The 16,435-nt window shown below is 45.1% G+C and overlaps 1 protein-coding gene across 2 annotated transcripts in view; it reads left to right on the top strand.

The window, feature by feature from the left end:
* Positions 1 to 621: 621 nt before the first annotated feature.
* Positions 622 to 16,435, top strand: part of PLEKHA8 (pleckstrin homology domain containing A8) — a 33,504-nt gene continuing 17,690 nt past the window's right edge. For both annotated transcript variants that reach the window (XM_075419079.1, XM_009938837.2), the window contains exons 1-5: positions 622 to 662; positions 11,755 to 11,871; positions 12,554 to 12,709; positions 14,617 to 14,741; positions 16,166 to 16,324. In XM_075419079.1, coding sequence (XP_075275194.1) covers positions 623 to 662; positions 11,755 to 11,871; positions 12,554 to 12,709; positions 14,617 to 14,741; positions 16,166 to 16,324 — 597 coding nt within the window. In that variant the 5' untranslated portion in view covers position 622. The remainder of the gene's footprint in view (positions 663 to 11,754; positions 11,872 to 12,553; positions 12,710 to 14,616; positions 14,742 to 16,165; positions 16,325 to 16,435) is intronic.

Raw genomic sequence — 16,435 nt, 5'->3', positions numbered from 1 at the left:
AACTGGTGGCGCGCCCTGTGATTGGCTTGCCTCAGAGCGAGCCCTGAAGAAGCAGTCGCCTATTGGGGCACGCCCCTATCCTTCCCTCAGATTGTCCAATCGGCAGCAGAGCTCCTTGGGAGGGGCGCTGAGTGAAGGGAGTGGGCGGGCCTCGGCGCTCCAGGAAGCGAACGCTAGCGAGCGGGGAAGCCCCGCGGAGCGCTCACACAATAGAGCCGGCTCCTGCCGGCCGCCGATTGGGCGGTGCTCTCACCGAAGGCTCATTTCGATTGGCTGCGGGAGGCCACCTGCTGTGGGCGTTCTGCGCCCGTCCCCCTCCCTTTCTCCTGTAGGTCACGTGGGTTGCGATTCCTAGACCTGTTTGCGCCTCCGTAGCGCTGCGGAGCAGTTCTGTGCGCCCGCGGCAGCGGCGCGTTCCGCGCTACGAGCGTAGCGGCGGCGGTGGGCAGGCTCGGCGGTGTGGGGCGGGCCGGGCGGGCGGTGCCGCGCTATGGCCATGGGTGCCGGCTGCGCGGCGGGGCGCGGGGCGCGGCGGCGGCGGCGGCGGGGGCGGCAGGGGCGGCAGGCGGCGTGACTCCGCCGGGGGGGCGGCCGCGCTGCATGGGGGCGGGGGCCGGCCGCCATGGAGGGGGTGCTGTACAAGTGGACCAACTACCTGAGCGGTGAGTTGCTGCCAGTCCTCAGCCTCCGCGCCGGGCGGGCTTCCTGCCGGGACCGGGGCCCTGGGCTTCCTGTGTACTGATATCTGTGGATGTGTGTGTGCCGAGTCTGGGTCAGCGCCGCGCCCGGAGCCCGCCCTGCGCCCTGGTTTCCCATCTGCGCTGCCGTTGGGGCTGGAGGAGCTGTTGAAGGCGGTCACTGGGTGCTGGTCTGGGGCGTCCCTTGCCCTCCCTACGGTTGTGGGGCTGTCTGGGGTGCCTTAGGTCATGCCCGCCGGCAAACTTCCCCGTTCCCTACGTCCCCGTCAAACTTTTGTTGCTCTTACTGGGTCTCCCTGGGGGAGTCGGGGGAATCCCAGGCCTGGGAGGAAAAGATCCAGTCACGCTTGGGGGATTTGGATGAAAATGCATGGAAAAAAAAAAAGAAAAAAAGGGGCAGTCCTGCGAGCGCTAGGCCCAGATTTTCATTCTGCGGGTCTTCCCGTGCCGTGGGGTGCGTGACTCTCGTAGCAGACTGGAAGCAGCCGTGCGAGGCCGGGGTTTGCTCAGCGGAGGTCAAAGGTGGCGGGGTCAGAAGCGCGGCAGAAGTGGGGAGTGCTCGGTGGCACCCGTGTCCCCGTGGGGTGTCCCCGTGGGGTGTCCCCGGCCGGACGCGTTGGAGTCGGGGGTGACTTGTCATTCAGGGTGCGTGGGTGGGGTCTTGCCTGGCGCAAAGCTCTTCTGCGGTTTGTTGAAACAGTTTGGAAAGGTGATGGTCAGAGAAAAATAACCACGATCTTGACGTTGCCAGGTGCAAGCTCTGCTCGGGAGTGTTATGTACGAGGGCTGCCTTCTTGCCTGAATATTTTTCAGAGATGCTGAAGCAGCTGCACCTCTCTGGTTAGTTGGGAAAGCGTTGGAAATCAAAATTAAACAAAGAAAAATCTGAGGCACGAGCAAGTGATGAATTCATGTGGCAGGGGGATGGGAGGGGGAGTGGTGCTTGAGGCTGGATTTATTGGTGTGATGGAAGATTGCTGCAGCTTTTCCTCTTTAGGCAATAGGTGTTCTGAGAGGGGAATCAAAAATTGTCCAGTCTCAGTGAATAGACAGGGAATTTTTTTTTTTAAATTATTTGTGAATGCTCTTGAATTATGGGGTTTGTGGCAGTAGGAACAGCCATGCTTGGCTTTTCCATTTGGTTTGCAGAACTCGAGCAGTGTTATTAGTCCTTTCTTCGTAATAAAAATGTCCATGGTTCCATCGATCGAAAGTTTTACATGTTTATTTTTCTTTGCGTTGCTTAGATGCTGGGGTGTATTTGGACCCCTTGCGCTTGTTTTCATGCCGTGAGATCTGGGGAGTGAGTGTCTGTGGGAACCAGTGTGTGTGTAGATGACTGACTGGCGTTTGGCATGGTAGCGTTTGTGCCAGAGTGTGGATGTGGTAGGATCAGCTGGACTTGTCTTCTGTTTTGATGGTAAGAAGAAGACTAAGAACCAGAAATATTGCAGTTCCATCAAAATTACTTTTTTTTTTTTTACTAGCTACATTGATAGACACTTTCAAGCAAACGACCCTTCATGAAGAAGGATGACACTTTGCAAACCTTGGTCTAAGTGAATGCAGACTGAAGGAATTTCTTTTCCTTGGAGGTGTGAGATTTGCCCCAGCTGAAAGCTAAATGAGTTTTTATTCTCAATAAAGAGAAAATCAGTGATGGAGTGAGGCATCTTTCTGATTTCTTTGCTGGAACTTGACTCCACTAGTAAGTGCGGTGGTCAAGGTTGCTCTGTGCCTTTTCTTAGGTTGCAGAAAGCCTGTCTGGTGTGTGTTTGAGAATGGCAGGTTTGCTGTTCTGCAAGCTAACTAGGCTCACATGTGCTTTCTTTTGGCAGAAAATGAAGACTTCCTGCCCTGAGGCCATTAAGTTATAAATTTATGTGCTGATGCAAAAAAATACTGTGCTGGAATGTGGCGTTTATTGTAGCAGTAGCGGAGAGCTGGGGAGTGAGAGACAGGAAAGCCTCCTTTCAGGGATTAAGGGAATCCAGAGGGTTCAGTAGGTCATCTGGAACAGTATTTCTGTCATTATTGTGCTTTTCCTCTTGCTCAAGGTTAACTACTCTGGTGCTGCGTGTTGTAAATGATATATGCAAAAAGTCAGGAGAAGGTGTGTCATCTCAGTGTGTCAGTGTATGCCTGTGTTGGTAACACAGTGCTGATGTAAACATATGCAAGCAGGTGTCTTATGCCCTTTCCTCCTCATAATGAGGAACACACCTTTGTTTCGCACAGTCAGGGAGGAGATCAAACATTCACCAAAAAACAAGCTTAACATTGTAGAAAAGGAGAACGGCTTTCTGTTATTGCTGTGAAAGAGGAGCTGATGGAGTTTGTTGGTAATTGAGTCTTTTCTGGGAATTTTGGGTTTATAACGTCTTCTGTCCTTGCCATCAGGAGAGGCCAAGTCCACATCAACGTATTTGCCCCCCGGCCCCTAGGCACAGCTAGACCTGTGTTACAAATTACAGTTATTGACAGCAAGTTCACTTCAGAAGTAGGAAACAAGTTTGGCTTTCTGCAGGCAAAGGTCAGAAAGCGCAGTGTGATTGCCAGCAACCGAGAGACAGATTAGCTTGCTCAAACAAGTTATCTTGTTTTGTAGTAAATGCACTTGTTTGCTTTACATAGATTATGATAAATTGAATTCATGTTACTTGATTTCTGCTTGGGGATTGGATTTTTCCTCTGATGTTGATCCTGCACTCACGTTGTGGTTTCTGCTTGCAGAGGTTCCAGTGCTGCCTCTGAAATCTCTGAGTTTAGAGAACTGGTATTTTAGAGTTTTTCTCTTCCCTAATGCAATAGCTACCAGAGAGTGATTTCTCAATGTGGTATTTTTGTTTAAGTGAATTGTGGCAACTTTGGATCAGATATGTGTGCACACAGATCTAGTTTGTGAAAATCCACTTGGGATCTGGTGTTTGCTAAAGCGTGTCCTGAGATTGCTTTTGTCTATGCTTCCCCCACTAGATTGGTTAAAACCTTAAGGGAACAGGGAAATTTGTGAGGAGAATTATCGCTGACACAGAAAGTGTGATAGCACTTTTTCACTTGGGCAAATATATGATGCCTCTGCGAATGAGTTATTAATTCTCAAAACCCAGATCTGGATGTCTTAAATCATGCAGGCATATAAGTTGGCCTTAGCTGAGCCTACGGTCAAAGCGTGTAACTTGATCTTAAAAAATTCCTAGATTTCATCCGTTGCCAAAACTCTCTGTCTAACATTAGCATTGCTTGGTAGAGGTTGTGGAGGCTAAGGATGGGCTTGTAGCATGGTTAGAGGGACAGTAACTCTTACTACAGTACTGCTTATTGTAGTAAGTAGTCGGGGCGATAAAAGCGTCACCCTATACCTTCCCCATAGCTCCTTGGTCTGTTGTGCTGCCACTGCCTGTGGTCCTGGCTGAGCATACAGCATTGCAGTGTGGACAGCATCAAAGCCGGATCCTGGCTGCGGTGTTGTAGCAGGACTGATCTCTAGCTGGGGATGCTGCTTGCAGGATAGAGAAAGGAGAGAGCGGAAGTGAACTGCACGGTGGAGGCTGCTGTTTGGGAACTGTCTCCCACAGGACTCTGCGACTGAACTCAAGCTGTAATCCACGCTCTTTGTTAAGCATACCTTCTGGTTAATAAAAGAAATTTATTTGAAGGCTGCCTTGTAAATATAATCTGCGATTTTGATTTCTCACCCATTTTATAGAATGAGCAAGCTGTCACCCACAGGGCAACAGAGCACGGAGCTGGGGAATACCTTCCTTCAGTGGTGGGTGTGAAAGCTTGGAGCTTTCAGCTGAATTTTCTGCTGAAATTCAGTTCAATCCAGATCTTCAGTGTAAAGCATGCCTGACCTGGGATCACTGGCCACAGGGAGGCTTGCTGCTGACTTTGGAAAAGGTGGTGTCTATCAGCTGTTGGCTTGGGGATCAAAGGCGGCTTTGTCGTTAGAAAGAAAAATGCCAACTGCCTCCACTGACCTGCCTGGTGTTCGTTATATGCTCCGTGAAATGGCTTTGATAGCTTTTCTTCACAAAGCTAAGTTTTTCCTGGTATTTGAATATTCACTTCCTTGATTATGCTGAGTAACTCTAGCCCTAACCGATTCATCTTCCTCGAGGCATGGCACCCTGGCATTCATGCCATCGCTAGTGACACTGCATCGTACCACATACCATAGTTCGCTCTCCCCACCTTCCTGTCTGTGATCATCCACTCTCATTTTACAGTGGTGCTCTGAATTCTTTTCAGTTTATTCTGAGATGGCAAGAGCCAGCACCAAGCAGTAAATTTCAGCTTTCACATAAAACTTTAAATTACTCGTGTGCTGAGTTTTAGCATCCATGCAGGGACAGGAAGGACTCTCACACATTGATACAATGCACAGCCGATACCGATTTATTGGTCTGCTTGCGTGGTTATATACATTTTTCATATCTACACATGCGATCACGCTTATTTGGATAGGCTACAGACATAAATCACACGCTGTTCACGCACCCTATATTCCCTTATGATTGGTAACTATGCACTAACACTAATAGCAACAGAGCGCCTGCACGTCCTTGAACACATCTTGTTTTTGCTAACCCACACCATGTGCACTATCAGAACTTTCTCAATTGTTATTCTTAGCTGTCCTTTCCAGCGGCCTGTTCGGTTATGCTAACTGTTTTGCTTAAATGGCCTGGTCATGCTAACTCTCAAGCTACATCAACCCCAACACTCATGTCTCTAATGATTCAGGATTCTTTAACAAACTTGGGGGGAGAGCTCAAGAAAATGTGAAAAAGCCTTAGTTCTTATAGCTTGACTTGAGTTGCACATGATACAGCTTAGAGTGAGTCTTTGTTTTGGGAGGTTAATGTAAGAAATCTGACCTTTTAGGATGGGAGACAAGTACACTTCCAGTTGATCTCAGGCTCTGGAAATAAGGTCCTCTCTTTCCAGAGATGGAGGAAGTAATTGAAAACTTCATACTTAGATAAACATTTGGTTCTAAAAAGCTTTTGTTTATAATTTTTTTCCCTTCTTTTTAGCCTCTGGGTGTAGTCCAAGTTCTGACTGTACAAAATGAGAAGTCTGACTCTTGTGGAGGTGGAACTAGACAGCTGTGATTGCTGCTGCCTTCAGGGCAATGGGCTGCCCAGTATTACTGATTGTAGCTGCTCTTGGAGACGATGTGTTGGTTTAGTGGGATGACGGAGTCTCACACAGTTCTGGCTACGCTTCTCACCCAGGATGCTTCAGGGTGTAGTTAGTTCATTTTCTTTGGATTTTGCATAATTGTGTTTGTGTGGTTTGACCTTCGTTCTCATCTCTCTCTTCCCCCTGTTTTAATTCGCGCAGCAATCTTGCTTTTGTCGTACCTTTTTGGATTTGGGTAATGTGCTCACAGCAGCAAAGTTTGATGAGGCTGCAGGAATGGAAATCGGTGTCCGCTGTCTCCTCTGTAGGTGTTAGAGCAATGCCGCAGAGCCCACACGGTGCAGCATTCCCTGCCAGGTATGCTGCAGTACCGGTGCCTCTGCATTCAGTCCTTCCGCACTGAAATAGAGAAGTGATCACAGGGGCTGGCTGGGTAGGACAGAAGCAGAAGGTGTGGCAGAATAAAGGTGAAGAGATACCACCATGTGGTATCTGTACGTTACATAAATTCGTTGCATTGACTGGGTCTGTCTGATAACCACCGCAGGGGTCAGAGAGAGGAGCTGCTAGTTTGCTGGGGCTGGGAAGTGTAAACAGAAGAGAAAAACTCCCAGGAGCTTTGAATGACTTGAATTTGTGTGTCTGAGCAGTGGCCTGGGTTATTGAACTTTTGCCTCCATTGCTCGCCTTGATCCCCTCTCTGCCCTTCATCCTTTCGCTGTGTCCCCTGTGAAGATGCCTGACTGCTGGTACGTTGTGCTCTCTGTGCCCTGGCTGGTCACCGGTGTAAAATCATTTGCAGACAAACCCAGTCACCCTGTGACAGCAGGATGCTTTTTCAATGCCGCTAGCACTGCCCTAACAGTTTTGATTGAAATGGGAGTGGATTTTATGGAACCCCTGCAAGAAAAATCATCTGGGAGAGGGTCACTGTGTTAAAGCTGGTTCCAGCTATTGCTTACTTCCCTTGGACCTCTAGTGTGCCTTAACCAAGTGCTTTAAAAAGTGATACCATTGTTGAAGTGCTAAATCTGTTAACTTCATTACCTTTAGGGACTTTTAGTATTGATTCCTGCTGTTAATATGCACATAATCAGAGTAAAATTGCAATATGGGCATTCCTAGAAGCTTCTCTCTCGGTGACAGGATAATAGCTCAGAGGAGAAACATGAATTGTCACACACTCTGTCTGTCTGTCTGCTGTCCCTCCTGGACAAAAAATCCAGTCTGTATCCATGAGGGACAGCAGACAGACAGACAGGAGTGTTACAGACTGGATTTTTATCCTGTCAAATTGTTTTGCTGCAGAATTAAGGGTGCAGAATGGTTTCCAGCGCCTGGGATTGCCCTTCCCAAAATACTGGGTAACCTTAGGAGGCTGTATGGAAAAAGCAGGCGGGATTTTGGGTGCAAATTGTTTATTTCAAGATAAGCCTTTAACTGTGTTACTTCAGTTCGTTGTATGAAAAAAAAGGGGGAAAGTTTCAGCTTTAGTCTTGTGTAAGATACTCTTTTGCTAAGTGCTTTTCCTGGTTAGAAACCTGGCGGTGACTGACGGCATGAAACGCGCGGCCGCATGAATGAAACTTAGTCATGCAATCAGTTGTTAAGAACTGGATTGTGATATGTGGTGTGGGTGTCCAGTGGTTGGGATCGCAACCGCTCTGAGATCTTGAAAACAAGCGTTTCATCCATTTGTGATATGGAGATATCCACAGCCTTAATTCCCTAAGGAAATCCTCATCCATGGGACATCAGTGCATTAAGGCCAGCAGTGGTCCTTCTCGGCTGGTGTGAAACGTTTGTGTTGTATAGGTGAGCAGGCACAGGGAGCTCAGTGCAGAGGTCAGGGTTTTTTTCAGCACGATCCGTCGCAGCTCAGCAGTCCTCTTTCTAAGCTGGAAGTAGATCTCTTGACTCAGTCCTGTGTTTTGGCTGTTAGATGCATCCTCTAACTGGAAAATATGGCTTTCCTCGTCACTGGTGTTTTGCAGTCAGAGGGGAAGGTGCTGTCTTCTGGCCAGTAGCTGCTGCAGGAACAACCAGGAGCAGGCTGGGTTTATCAAAGGTGTGAACTTGATGGCATTCATAGCATTATGTCAGCACTGGCAACTGGCGAAGAACGTACATTGGGTGTTCTCTTGCTTTTTGCAAGATGCTGACACTGTCTTGGTCCTGTTTGAGCTGAGTTTTCAGCAGCTCTGGTCCAGCTGTCAGTTGTTGACACAGCGCTGGGCAGGAGCTGTGGTTCTTCTGCCCTTGGGCTCTGGGAGATAAAGCGGTAGGTGGTGGCATGGTGAACACACGTTGCAGTTTACTTTGCTCAGCATAGGATGGAAAGATGGATGCTGCTTCTTCTTGCTGTGAGATGTCTCTGACTGTCAGAGCAGCTGCTCTGGGACTCTTTTGCGACCCTGTACAGGAAATCAGGGATCTGCCCTTGCTCTGCCACCCGCAGCTAAGTCTTGGGTCTTGCCTGTGGTATTAACAGTAGTGATGTGATGAGGGCTGTAATTCCTCCTATTAGGGAGATGTTGCCATAACGTGGAAATTTCAGAATTATCTCCTATCCGCACTTAAAATCTGAAATAAGATCAAAGGAGTCCAAGGACTATTTATTGCATTATGTTTTTATAAATACTTATGTTGAAGTTCAAGAAATTAATGAGCATAAAGTATTATACAATTCTAGTGGAAAGCAAGCAATAATAAAAGCCTGGGTGTCTGGCCTTGACATCTCTTAATTACAGCTTCTTTTTCAGGTCATCAATTTGACTTCTTGAGTACGTAATTCTCCCGGATGGTTTGGCTTTGTGGATGTCTGATATGATCTACATGTCTTCAAATGTTGTTGTGTTTTTTTTTTCTTCAGGCTTGGCACTTTGGAACGAGTGCTGTCTGGAGTCTGAGTTGTGTAACATTAAAGTTTGAATTATGTCCAGATTTCAACTATGTTATCAAGAAATGTCAAGTTTGCTCAGTGATAGCTGCATCCAGACTTCCTCAAGTGTAATGGCTGAAGTAGTCAGATCTTTCAGGCTGTGGAAACTTCTGGAGAAACACTGAATCCGTAGCAGGCACAGAGTGCTTAAGTATCTGTTTCTGTAGTGGACAACATCAGATCTTCCAGGTACTGCAGGTACTAACTTTGTTTCACACAGGAGTGCAATATGTTTTAGGACCTTAACCAGTGTCTAAGAAGTCTGGTATCTCTTCACTTTCTTCTATGGCTGAGACCTTGAGCTACTACTCACTTTTATCACGCTTTGCATTTTACTGTCTTTTTTTAATATATATCTTTCCCTAGCAAGGTCAATTTTTACTGTTAATGGCTCTGTGCCTCTAAAATGAGTTGTGGAAGTATGAGCTATATTTTGTCCTGCCTGTACACCACCAGTGTAAATAGGCTTAGTAGATTCTTCTTCTAAGTTGTGTTAGTGCTGGCACCAGTCAGACCTTGAAAGGTTCAGCTTTAACTTTCTATGTTAGGTGAAGTCTGAATGCTCAGTTCCAGAAGTTGCAATATTCCTATGACAGTTTATGATGGAGAGAGAATAAAACTGAATTAACCCAAGACTTGTGTTCGTGGAAGTGTCTAAATGTGGTTTTGCTGCTTTGTTTTTTGTTGTGTTTTTTGTTTTCCCTCTGCTCTTTGCTTGTCTGCAAATGTGAAGCTCCTGTAATTGAAGATTGTATCCCTGTTGCACTGCCTATGGTTTGTCAGCTACACACTATTTTTAACCAGCTGTTTAGGATAACCTTGCCATGGCTGTTGACTCAGTGTCAGCGAGTACCAGGTGCTTAGTGCATCTTCTGACAGAACCTTGCTGTGATTTTTTTTTTAATAGGTTTCCTTTTACAAAAATGTATTTTTATTAGTGTTAACAATTCTGTTCTGAAAATGTATGCTGTCCTAGTTAACAATTGCCTATCATAGTCTTTTTAATACATATCTAATAAAGAAGAGGTTCTGCAAAGGAGGACAGATAGTTGCTGCTTCCCCCTCAAAAAAAAAAAATGACCTAGAACCAGAAAACCCAACCAAATAAAAACCTCAACAAAATATATTGACTCGTAACATATTTTTAACCAGCCTCCAAAGTGATGGAGGTGAGTGCTTTGTATGTTGGCTAATTGATTGCACAGCCTTTGATTGATGGGATGCAATTTGATTGAGCATCAGCTGCAATTGTAAGCTGTAGGATCATGGCTGAAATGATTCATGTGCAGCAGTAGGACCTCCAGACTGAATTAGAGGCTTGTATTGACTGTGGCGCTGTGCATTATTTAAAGGATTGGTTCGGTGCCACTGAGTGTCTGAAGCAATTAACTGCTGCTCTGCTGAACAATCAGCTTCTTTTTTTGTGAGTTCCTCCAAATCAATAGTGACTTTTAGGGTAGTTTCTTTATTTTTGTGGCAAGACAAATAAAAATCAGTCTTGCTTTTTCTTTTCTTTTATTCTCATTCTTGTGATTTTTTTCCCTTCATATAAAATAAAGAACTATTGAGAATACTTTGGCAATTATAATGTTTTTATATTCTTCTAGGAAATAATGGAAGAGTGTGAAAACAGATTTATGTTTAATTTGTTTTCCAGCCACCCCCAAGGTTCAGCAATCTATAGACCAGGTTGGCCTGGATATTGTGGTATTGCTTGTTTAAAAAAACAACCAAACAAAAAAAACCCAAATCATACTCCTGCTACTAGCCTGTGGCTTTAGGGCTTTCAAACCTTAATCTGAGTTGGGCTTGGCTTCAGCAGTAGCCTAAGGAATCATTCCCTAGCTGGTAAGGAGGGGTCATTCCTCCAACGTGACATCGGTCCAAGCCCAGCATGGGCTTCTGTGGCATGGTGCTGGTTGGCAGAGCCCCAGGGCAGGGGGCAGCAGACGTGAGGCCACTCTGCAAAACTGCGTAGGAACCGTGTGGCCTGCATGGCCTTGTCAAAGTGTTTTTCTCAGAGATGGTTTGCTGGCACAGTGTGGGAGCTTCGGTATCTTGCTCCCTTGGTCCTGGCTGGGGAGGCTTGTTGCATCTCAGGAATGAAAGCTGCTTTCCTCCAGTGACGTTGCTGCCTCATTTCTGCTTAAGTTAATGAGCTTGTAGTTTTTAATTAGACATAAATGATGGCTGTCATGTCTTGTTTGTTTATATCTTCTCATACTGCTGTAGTACTTCCAAGAGAAGAAAACAAAAGGGGTAATTTGCTTCTGAGGCTGGGCAGTAGGGTGGGCAAAAGTGGTCCCCAGATCTATTGGATATGGTCTAGCCTGATATTTTGCTTATTCTCTGGGAAGATGTCCAGAAGTGCATGTCATTAATTCAAGATTGCTTTTTATGTGGGCAGCACAAGAGTTTCAAGAGCTATTAAGAACTGCTTCACTGAAAGATGGTGTTCAGAAATCATCACATCTGCCTCTGCTCCCTTCTTCCCTTGATTTCAGGAGTTTCTTGCCCATTGCTCTTCAAGACAATTTGGCTAGCCCTGCCGCACAGGAGGAAGACTTGTAAGGCAAGACAGCTGGGGTGGCTTTCAGAAAGAGTGAAGAGGTGGGCTGAAGAGCAATGGAAAGAATTGAGGGGTGGTGGACTGAAAAGGTGGTTGTAGAGGAGAAAGTGAATCAGTGACACTGTGTTAGCAAAACTACTGAAAAATGACATATGGCATCTCAGGAGCATACCGCTGTAGTCCAGCTACCTGCAGAAAGGACAGGGAGCTGCCAGCAAGCAGGGGTTGTGGTATACAACATCCAGGCCTGTCCACAAATCTTACTACTTCAAAGGTTTTAATTTTCTAGGGGTAACTGAGAATCTTTGAGGCCTTATTTGCAATGAGTCCCATTTGAGATAGGTGGTGGAAATGCAGGGAGAGAAGTAACTGAAAAATGCAGTTTTGTTTTTCAGGCTGGCAGCCTCGATGGTTTCTTCTTGGTGGTGGCATCCTGTCCTATTATGACTCTCAGGAAGATGCCTGGAAGGGTTGTAAGGGAAGCATCCAAATGGCCGTGTGTGAAATTCAAGGTAACTAAGCTACAGTAACACTTAGCTGCACAAAGTTTGTTCAGTAGAATTGCATTTGAGGTGAGATTTCAGGTCACAGGAGTTATTTGGCGTCTTGATTTCTTTGGTATGTGTTTGTAGTAACTCAGTAACTTGATCTATATGCAAGTTTTTATTCTACAGTGTATAAAAAATGTTAGGAGAGCTGCAAGCTCTAGTGTAATGGGTATTCTACATGCAGTTGTATCACTATTTTTCATGAGCTGTGGCAGAAGATCACGCAGCTTCAAATGTCTCTTCATAGGCACAAAACTGAAGCTAGAAATATGAATAATAAACTTCAGTACTATTTCTGCTCACTCATATTGGATTGCTTGTCACATCTTTGAGGTTCAGTTATGGACAGGAAAGCTGAAAGAGAAGCTTGCCAGAAGAGGATGCCCTTTCCATGAAGACTCACAGATGATACTGTACTGATCACAGAACTGACTTTCATAGCTTTTTGTCCCACAGCTGTACGCATGTGTGTCCTGTCTATTCCCTAACTCAGAAGCGAAGTCATAAAATGGCAACAGGGGAAGCTTGGGGCTGTAGATTTCTCCTCTTTCATTACTGTTTGACCTGCCATCTAACATATGTTTTGGGATATTTAGTTGGGCTGGGAAAGGCTGAGGGACTGGTCTGAAATACGTGTTGCTTCCAGTTCATCCTGCAGATAACACACGAATGGACCTGATCATCCCAGGGGAACAATACTTCTATCTGAAGGCAAGAAACGCAGTTGAAAGGCAAAAGTGGCTGGTTGCACTAGGAACTGCCAAAGCTTGTCTGACCGACAGCAGGACACAGAAGGAAAAAGGCAAGAACACCCTGTTGCTGGCACATCCTATTTGGTTTTTGTTTCCCCATCCTTACCCTAGTAGATGTACACACGAAGATGACCTGAACTCTGAGTCCAGCCTGTGCTTCAGGTCTTTGGTACCACTAAATGCTGTGTGGGAACTCTAGCTAGAAATCTCAGGCGTTAACTTACAGTGCAGGAATTCCAAAACTTGGGCCTTTCCTTAAAATACGCTATGTGTAAATCATGTGAAAACCATTTGCTGATGGGTTCTGAAGTACAAGGAGTGAGTAGCTCCCGGCTGCGGGTCACTGGGATGCAGACTGAGCATGCGGGTAGGACCCCCACCTTGTGCAGCCATCTTAGTATGGTGACCCAGCCTCTCATACCAGTGGCTGTTGAACTTTGGAGTTCCTCAGACCCCCTCCTGCCATGTTCTAACTGGGCACTTCAAGAATCCCTTGGCAATTAAAAGAAATATTTGCAATTGGTTTTAAATGTGCGCACTAGTATTTGGAAACTGAAATCCAATCATAGTCAGGCTATGAAAATTAATTCACTCACCTCTTTGCTTTCACCAACAATCTCACTTTCGCCCCAATGAAAACCCCTCTTGCTTACCAGCATGATGTTACTCATGACTCAGTGTGAGACCTCGTGCCTTAACCTTGCATAACCTCAGCACAATATCTATGCAGAGGATGGGAAAACAGCAAATTAGTGTTAATGTATCAGTGATCTGGAGCAAATGCAGGTGGAGCGGACACTTCCTTTCCCTGAGGTGAGGAATTGCTTTTCCTTTTAGCCTTATGTGCATCTTCACCAGGCTTTGCATCTACCGGTTCAAACGGACTTAGCGCAGAAGATGCTACTGTGTGGTCCTACACAAAGTGGGGATATGATGTGCAGTGCCTAGAAGCAGAACGAAGTTATATCTATAAACTGACAGACAGTAGCACAGGGTGAAAAGCTACCGATGTATTTGTAGAACTAAACTATGTTAGTATTATTAGTGGACAAATTAATTTATTTCGTAATTCTGGCTGAAAAGTCTCAGATTGATGGTTAGTCGTATCTGGATTAGTCTGCCTATTTCTGCACTTTCCAGTACAAGAAACATGTGGACATACTGGAGTGAGTCCAGCAAAGGGCCACCAAGATGATTAAAGGAAATACCTGATGGGAGAGCATAAAAAAGGTGGAGCCAGACTCTTCTCAGTGAATGGACAAGAGGAAATAGGCATAAATTTAAATACAAGCAACTCCATTGAGACATAAGCAAAAATGTTTATATTGTGAGGATAAGGGAGCACTGGAACAAGTTGCACAGAGAGGCTGTGGAGTCTGCATCCTTGGCAGTGTTCAAAACCTGACTAGACATGGCCCTGAGTACTCTGGCTGACTCTGCTTTGAACAGAGGAGTAGTACTAGCTGGTCTCCAAAGGTCCCTTCCAAGCTCAACAATTCTATGATTGAAGGATCTATATTCAGTTAATCCCTTTGTGTTGGAGAGGATGCATCTTTTCCCTCTGGTGTTTTCTACCCAGAACATTGCTCCTGTAATTCACAGTGTAATTGTTTGCACCTTAAACTGCTTAATGAAAACAAAAAAATATATGTAGGGGTTTCATCCAATTTAAAAGGCCTGTTAAGGTCAAGTGTTGTGTGCTTGCTTTTTTCTCTGTGTCTGAAGTCTAGGAGCATGCTGTTCCTGTCTATGATGGTAAATAATGAAACAGTATTTTACCTGTCACAAGCATAATTTATAGCCAATCCAGCTCATCTTTTTGCGTTGATGGAAAATGTTTTGAAAGAAGGAAGTATTGATTGAGTTAGATTGGATAATACTATTTCAGTAACTTTCCAAAATCATATACCGTAAGATGGATACAATAAATTTAACTCTTCTTTTGTTTCACTTTTAGAGTTCACTGAAAACACAGAAGCCTTGAAGACTAAAATGTCTGAACTTAGACTGTACTGTAACCTCCTTGTTCAGCAAGTGCATAAAACGAAGGAAGCCAGCATTTCTGGTGTATCAGAACCAGAGGTACAGCTCTGTTTTTGCTGTAGATCACGTGTAGAGTGGTTAGCCAATGCAGTATTACTACAGTTACTTAATATTGCACCCTCTTTCTGCAGAGAACCTGTGGGAAATAATGTACCCAAACAACAGTTCTTGTTTAAACGGAGTAATATTGTATTGCTGCGAATAACTTCCCCTGTGTTGGGGTAGCAAGTAGTGAGATGAGATATGATATCCCTGATCTAGATAACAACATCTCTGTAGGTGATTGTGTGTATAGTGGATCAAAAAAGCATGAAGATTTTTTATAAAAAGATAACATGCAAGGAGCGCATGTTTGTCTGCCTCGGAGTCATTAATATCCTACTCAGAAAACCACTTCTGTTCTCAATCTAAACCCTTAAAAGGTCAAGAAACAATGGAGACCACAAAAAAGCAAAATTGCTAGAAAGAACTGCCTGATTAGCCTCACTTAAATTAAAGTTTTCAAACCTTGCAAATCTTCCTGACCAAAGAAGCCTCCCTGAAGAGGGGTCTCCTCATGACAGTGATCTGCCCCTTGCTTTGAGAGAGAAACATATGAAGAAGAATGCACATCGTTTGCTGGAGAGGCTGGTGTGGAGTTGCAGGGTGTCTCCCACCGGAGAGATGGGTCCTCAGGTGCAGGGCAGGCAGGGAAAATACCTGAAGGTTAATCACCTGTACGTTCAGACCATCTCCCTGAAGACACCTGGCAAACTGTTTATGGTGGATTAACAGACAGTGCAGAAACATGGTGTAGTATATAAATGACTAAAAGACGCTGTTAGAACTTGTAGCTCACAGGTTTTGACAACAAACAAGTAATGTGGTGTTTATCCAGCTCACAGTTCATGGTTCTGGGGGAAAACTCACTTTCCCTGATCTTGCTGCTATTTAACTGGAAAGATTTATTGCTAAAAGCATTTCAGCATCAATAACTATACTTTACAGAGATGAAGAGTATTGTGGCAATGTGATGCTTCATTCTGCCTGTTTCTCAACTGCAGTAATTTTTTGTCCATGGGATTTTTGAAATTATTATGTGCAGATCATTCTGTATCTGTGTAATCTGTATACTTTTCATTTCTTCTGTCAGTGATGTCTTCTGGAACACCATTGTTGAGTACATCAAGGCTTACTATTTAAGACATGTTTAACACCAGACATAAGTAACTAAGAGGCATTGCTTTTAAAATGCAAGTGTACTGTGCTGCTTGTATGCTTGTAGCGGGAGGCTGACATGAGTAGTAAAGCTGTGAGGGGGCATAACCCCAGTAATACGTGATGCCAGTTCTCTGAGCACCTGACACATAGCATTTTAATTCATGTTAAACAGAAATCATGACTGTAGGGCTCTGTAGACATTAGTTGCTCCAAATGGATCTTCTGTGGTGAGTCCATGTCTTCCAGTTGGTTTCTTCCCACAGAGCGGGATTGATATGGGAGCTCTGTTAAAATCAACCTGTGACACCTTCCTGAAGACTCTTGAAGAATGTATGCAGATTGCAAATACTGCCTTCACTTCTGAGTTACTGCATCAGACCCCGCCTGGATCCCCACATTTAGCAGTTCTCAGAACAAACAAGGTAATGGCCGGCATCCTTTTCTCTCACGGTAAGGCGCGCTTTTGTAAAGTAGCATTTGAAGAAGCAGGGAATGCATTTTTACCCATATTATAGCTAGTAGTCCTTCGCTGG

Source organism: Opisthocomus hoazin, chromosome 4, assembly GCF_030867145.1.
Source record: "Opisthocomus hoazin isolate bOpiHoa1 chromosome 4, bOpiHoa1.hap1, whole genome shotgun sequence".
In the NCBI taxonomy this organism is placed as follows: Eukaryota; Metazoa; Chordata; class Aves; order Opisthocomiformes; family Opisthocomidae; genus Opisthocomus; species Opisthocomus hoazin.
This window is presented reverse-complemented; position numbering and strand designations above follow the sequence as displayed.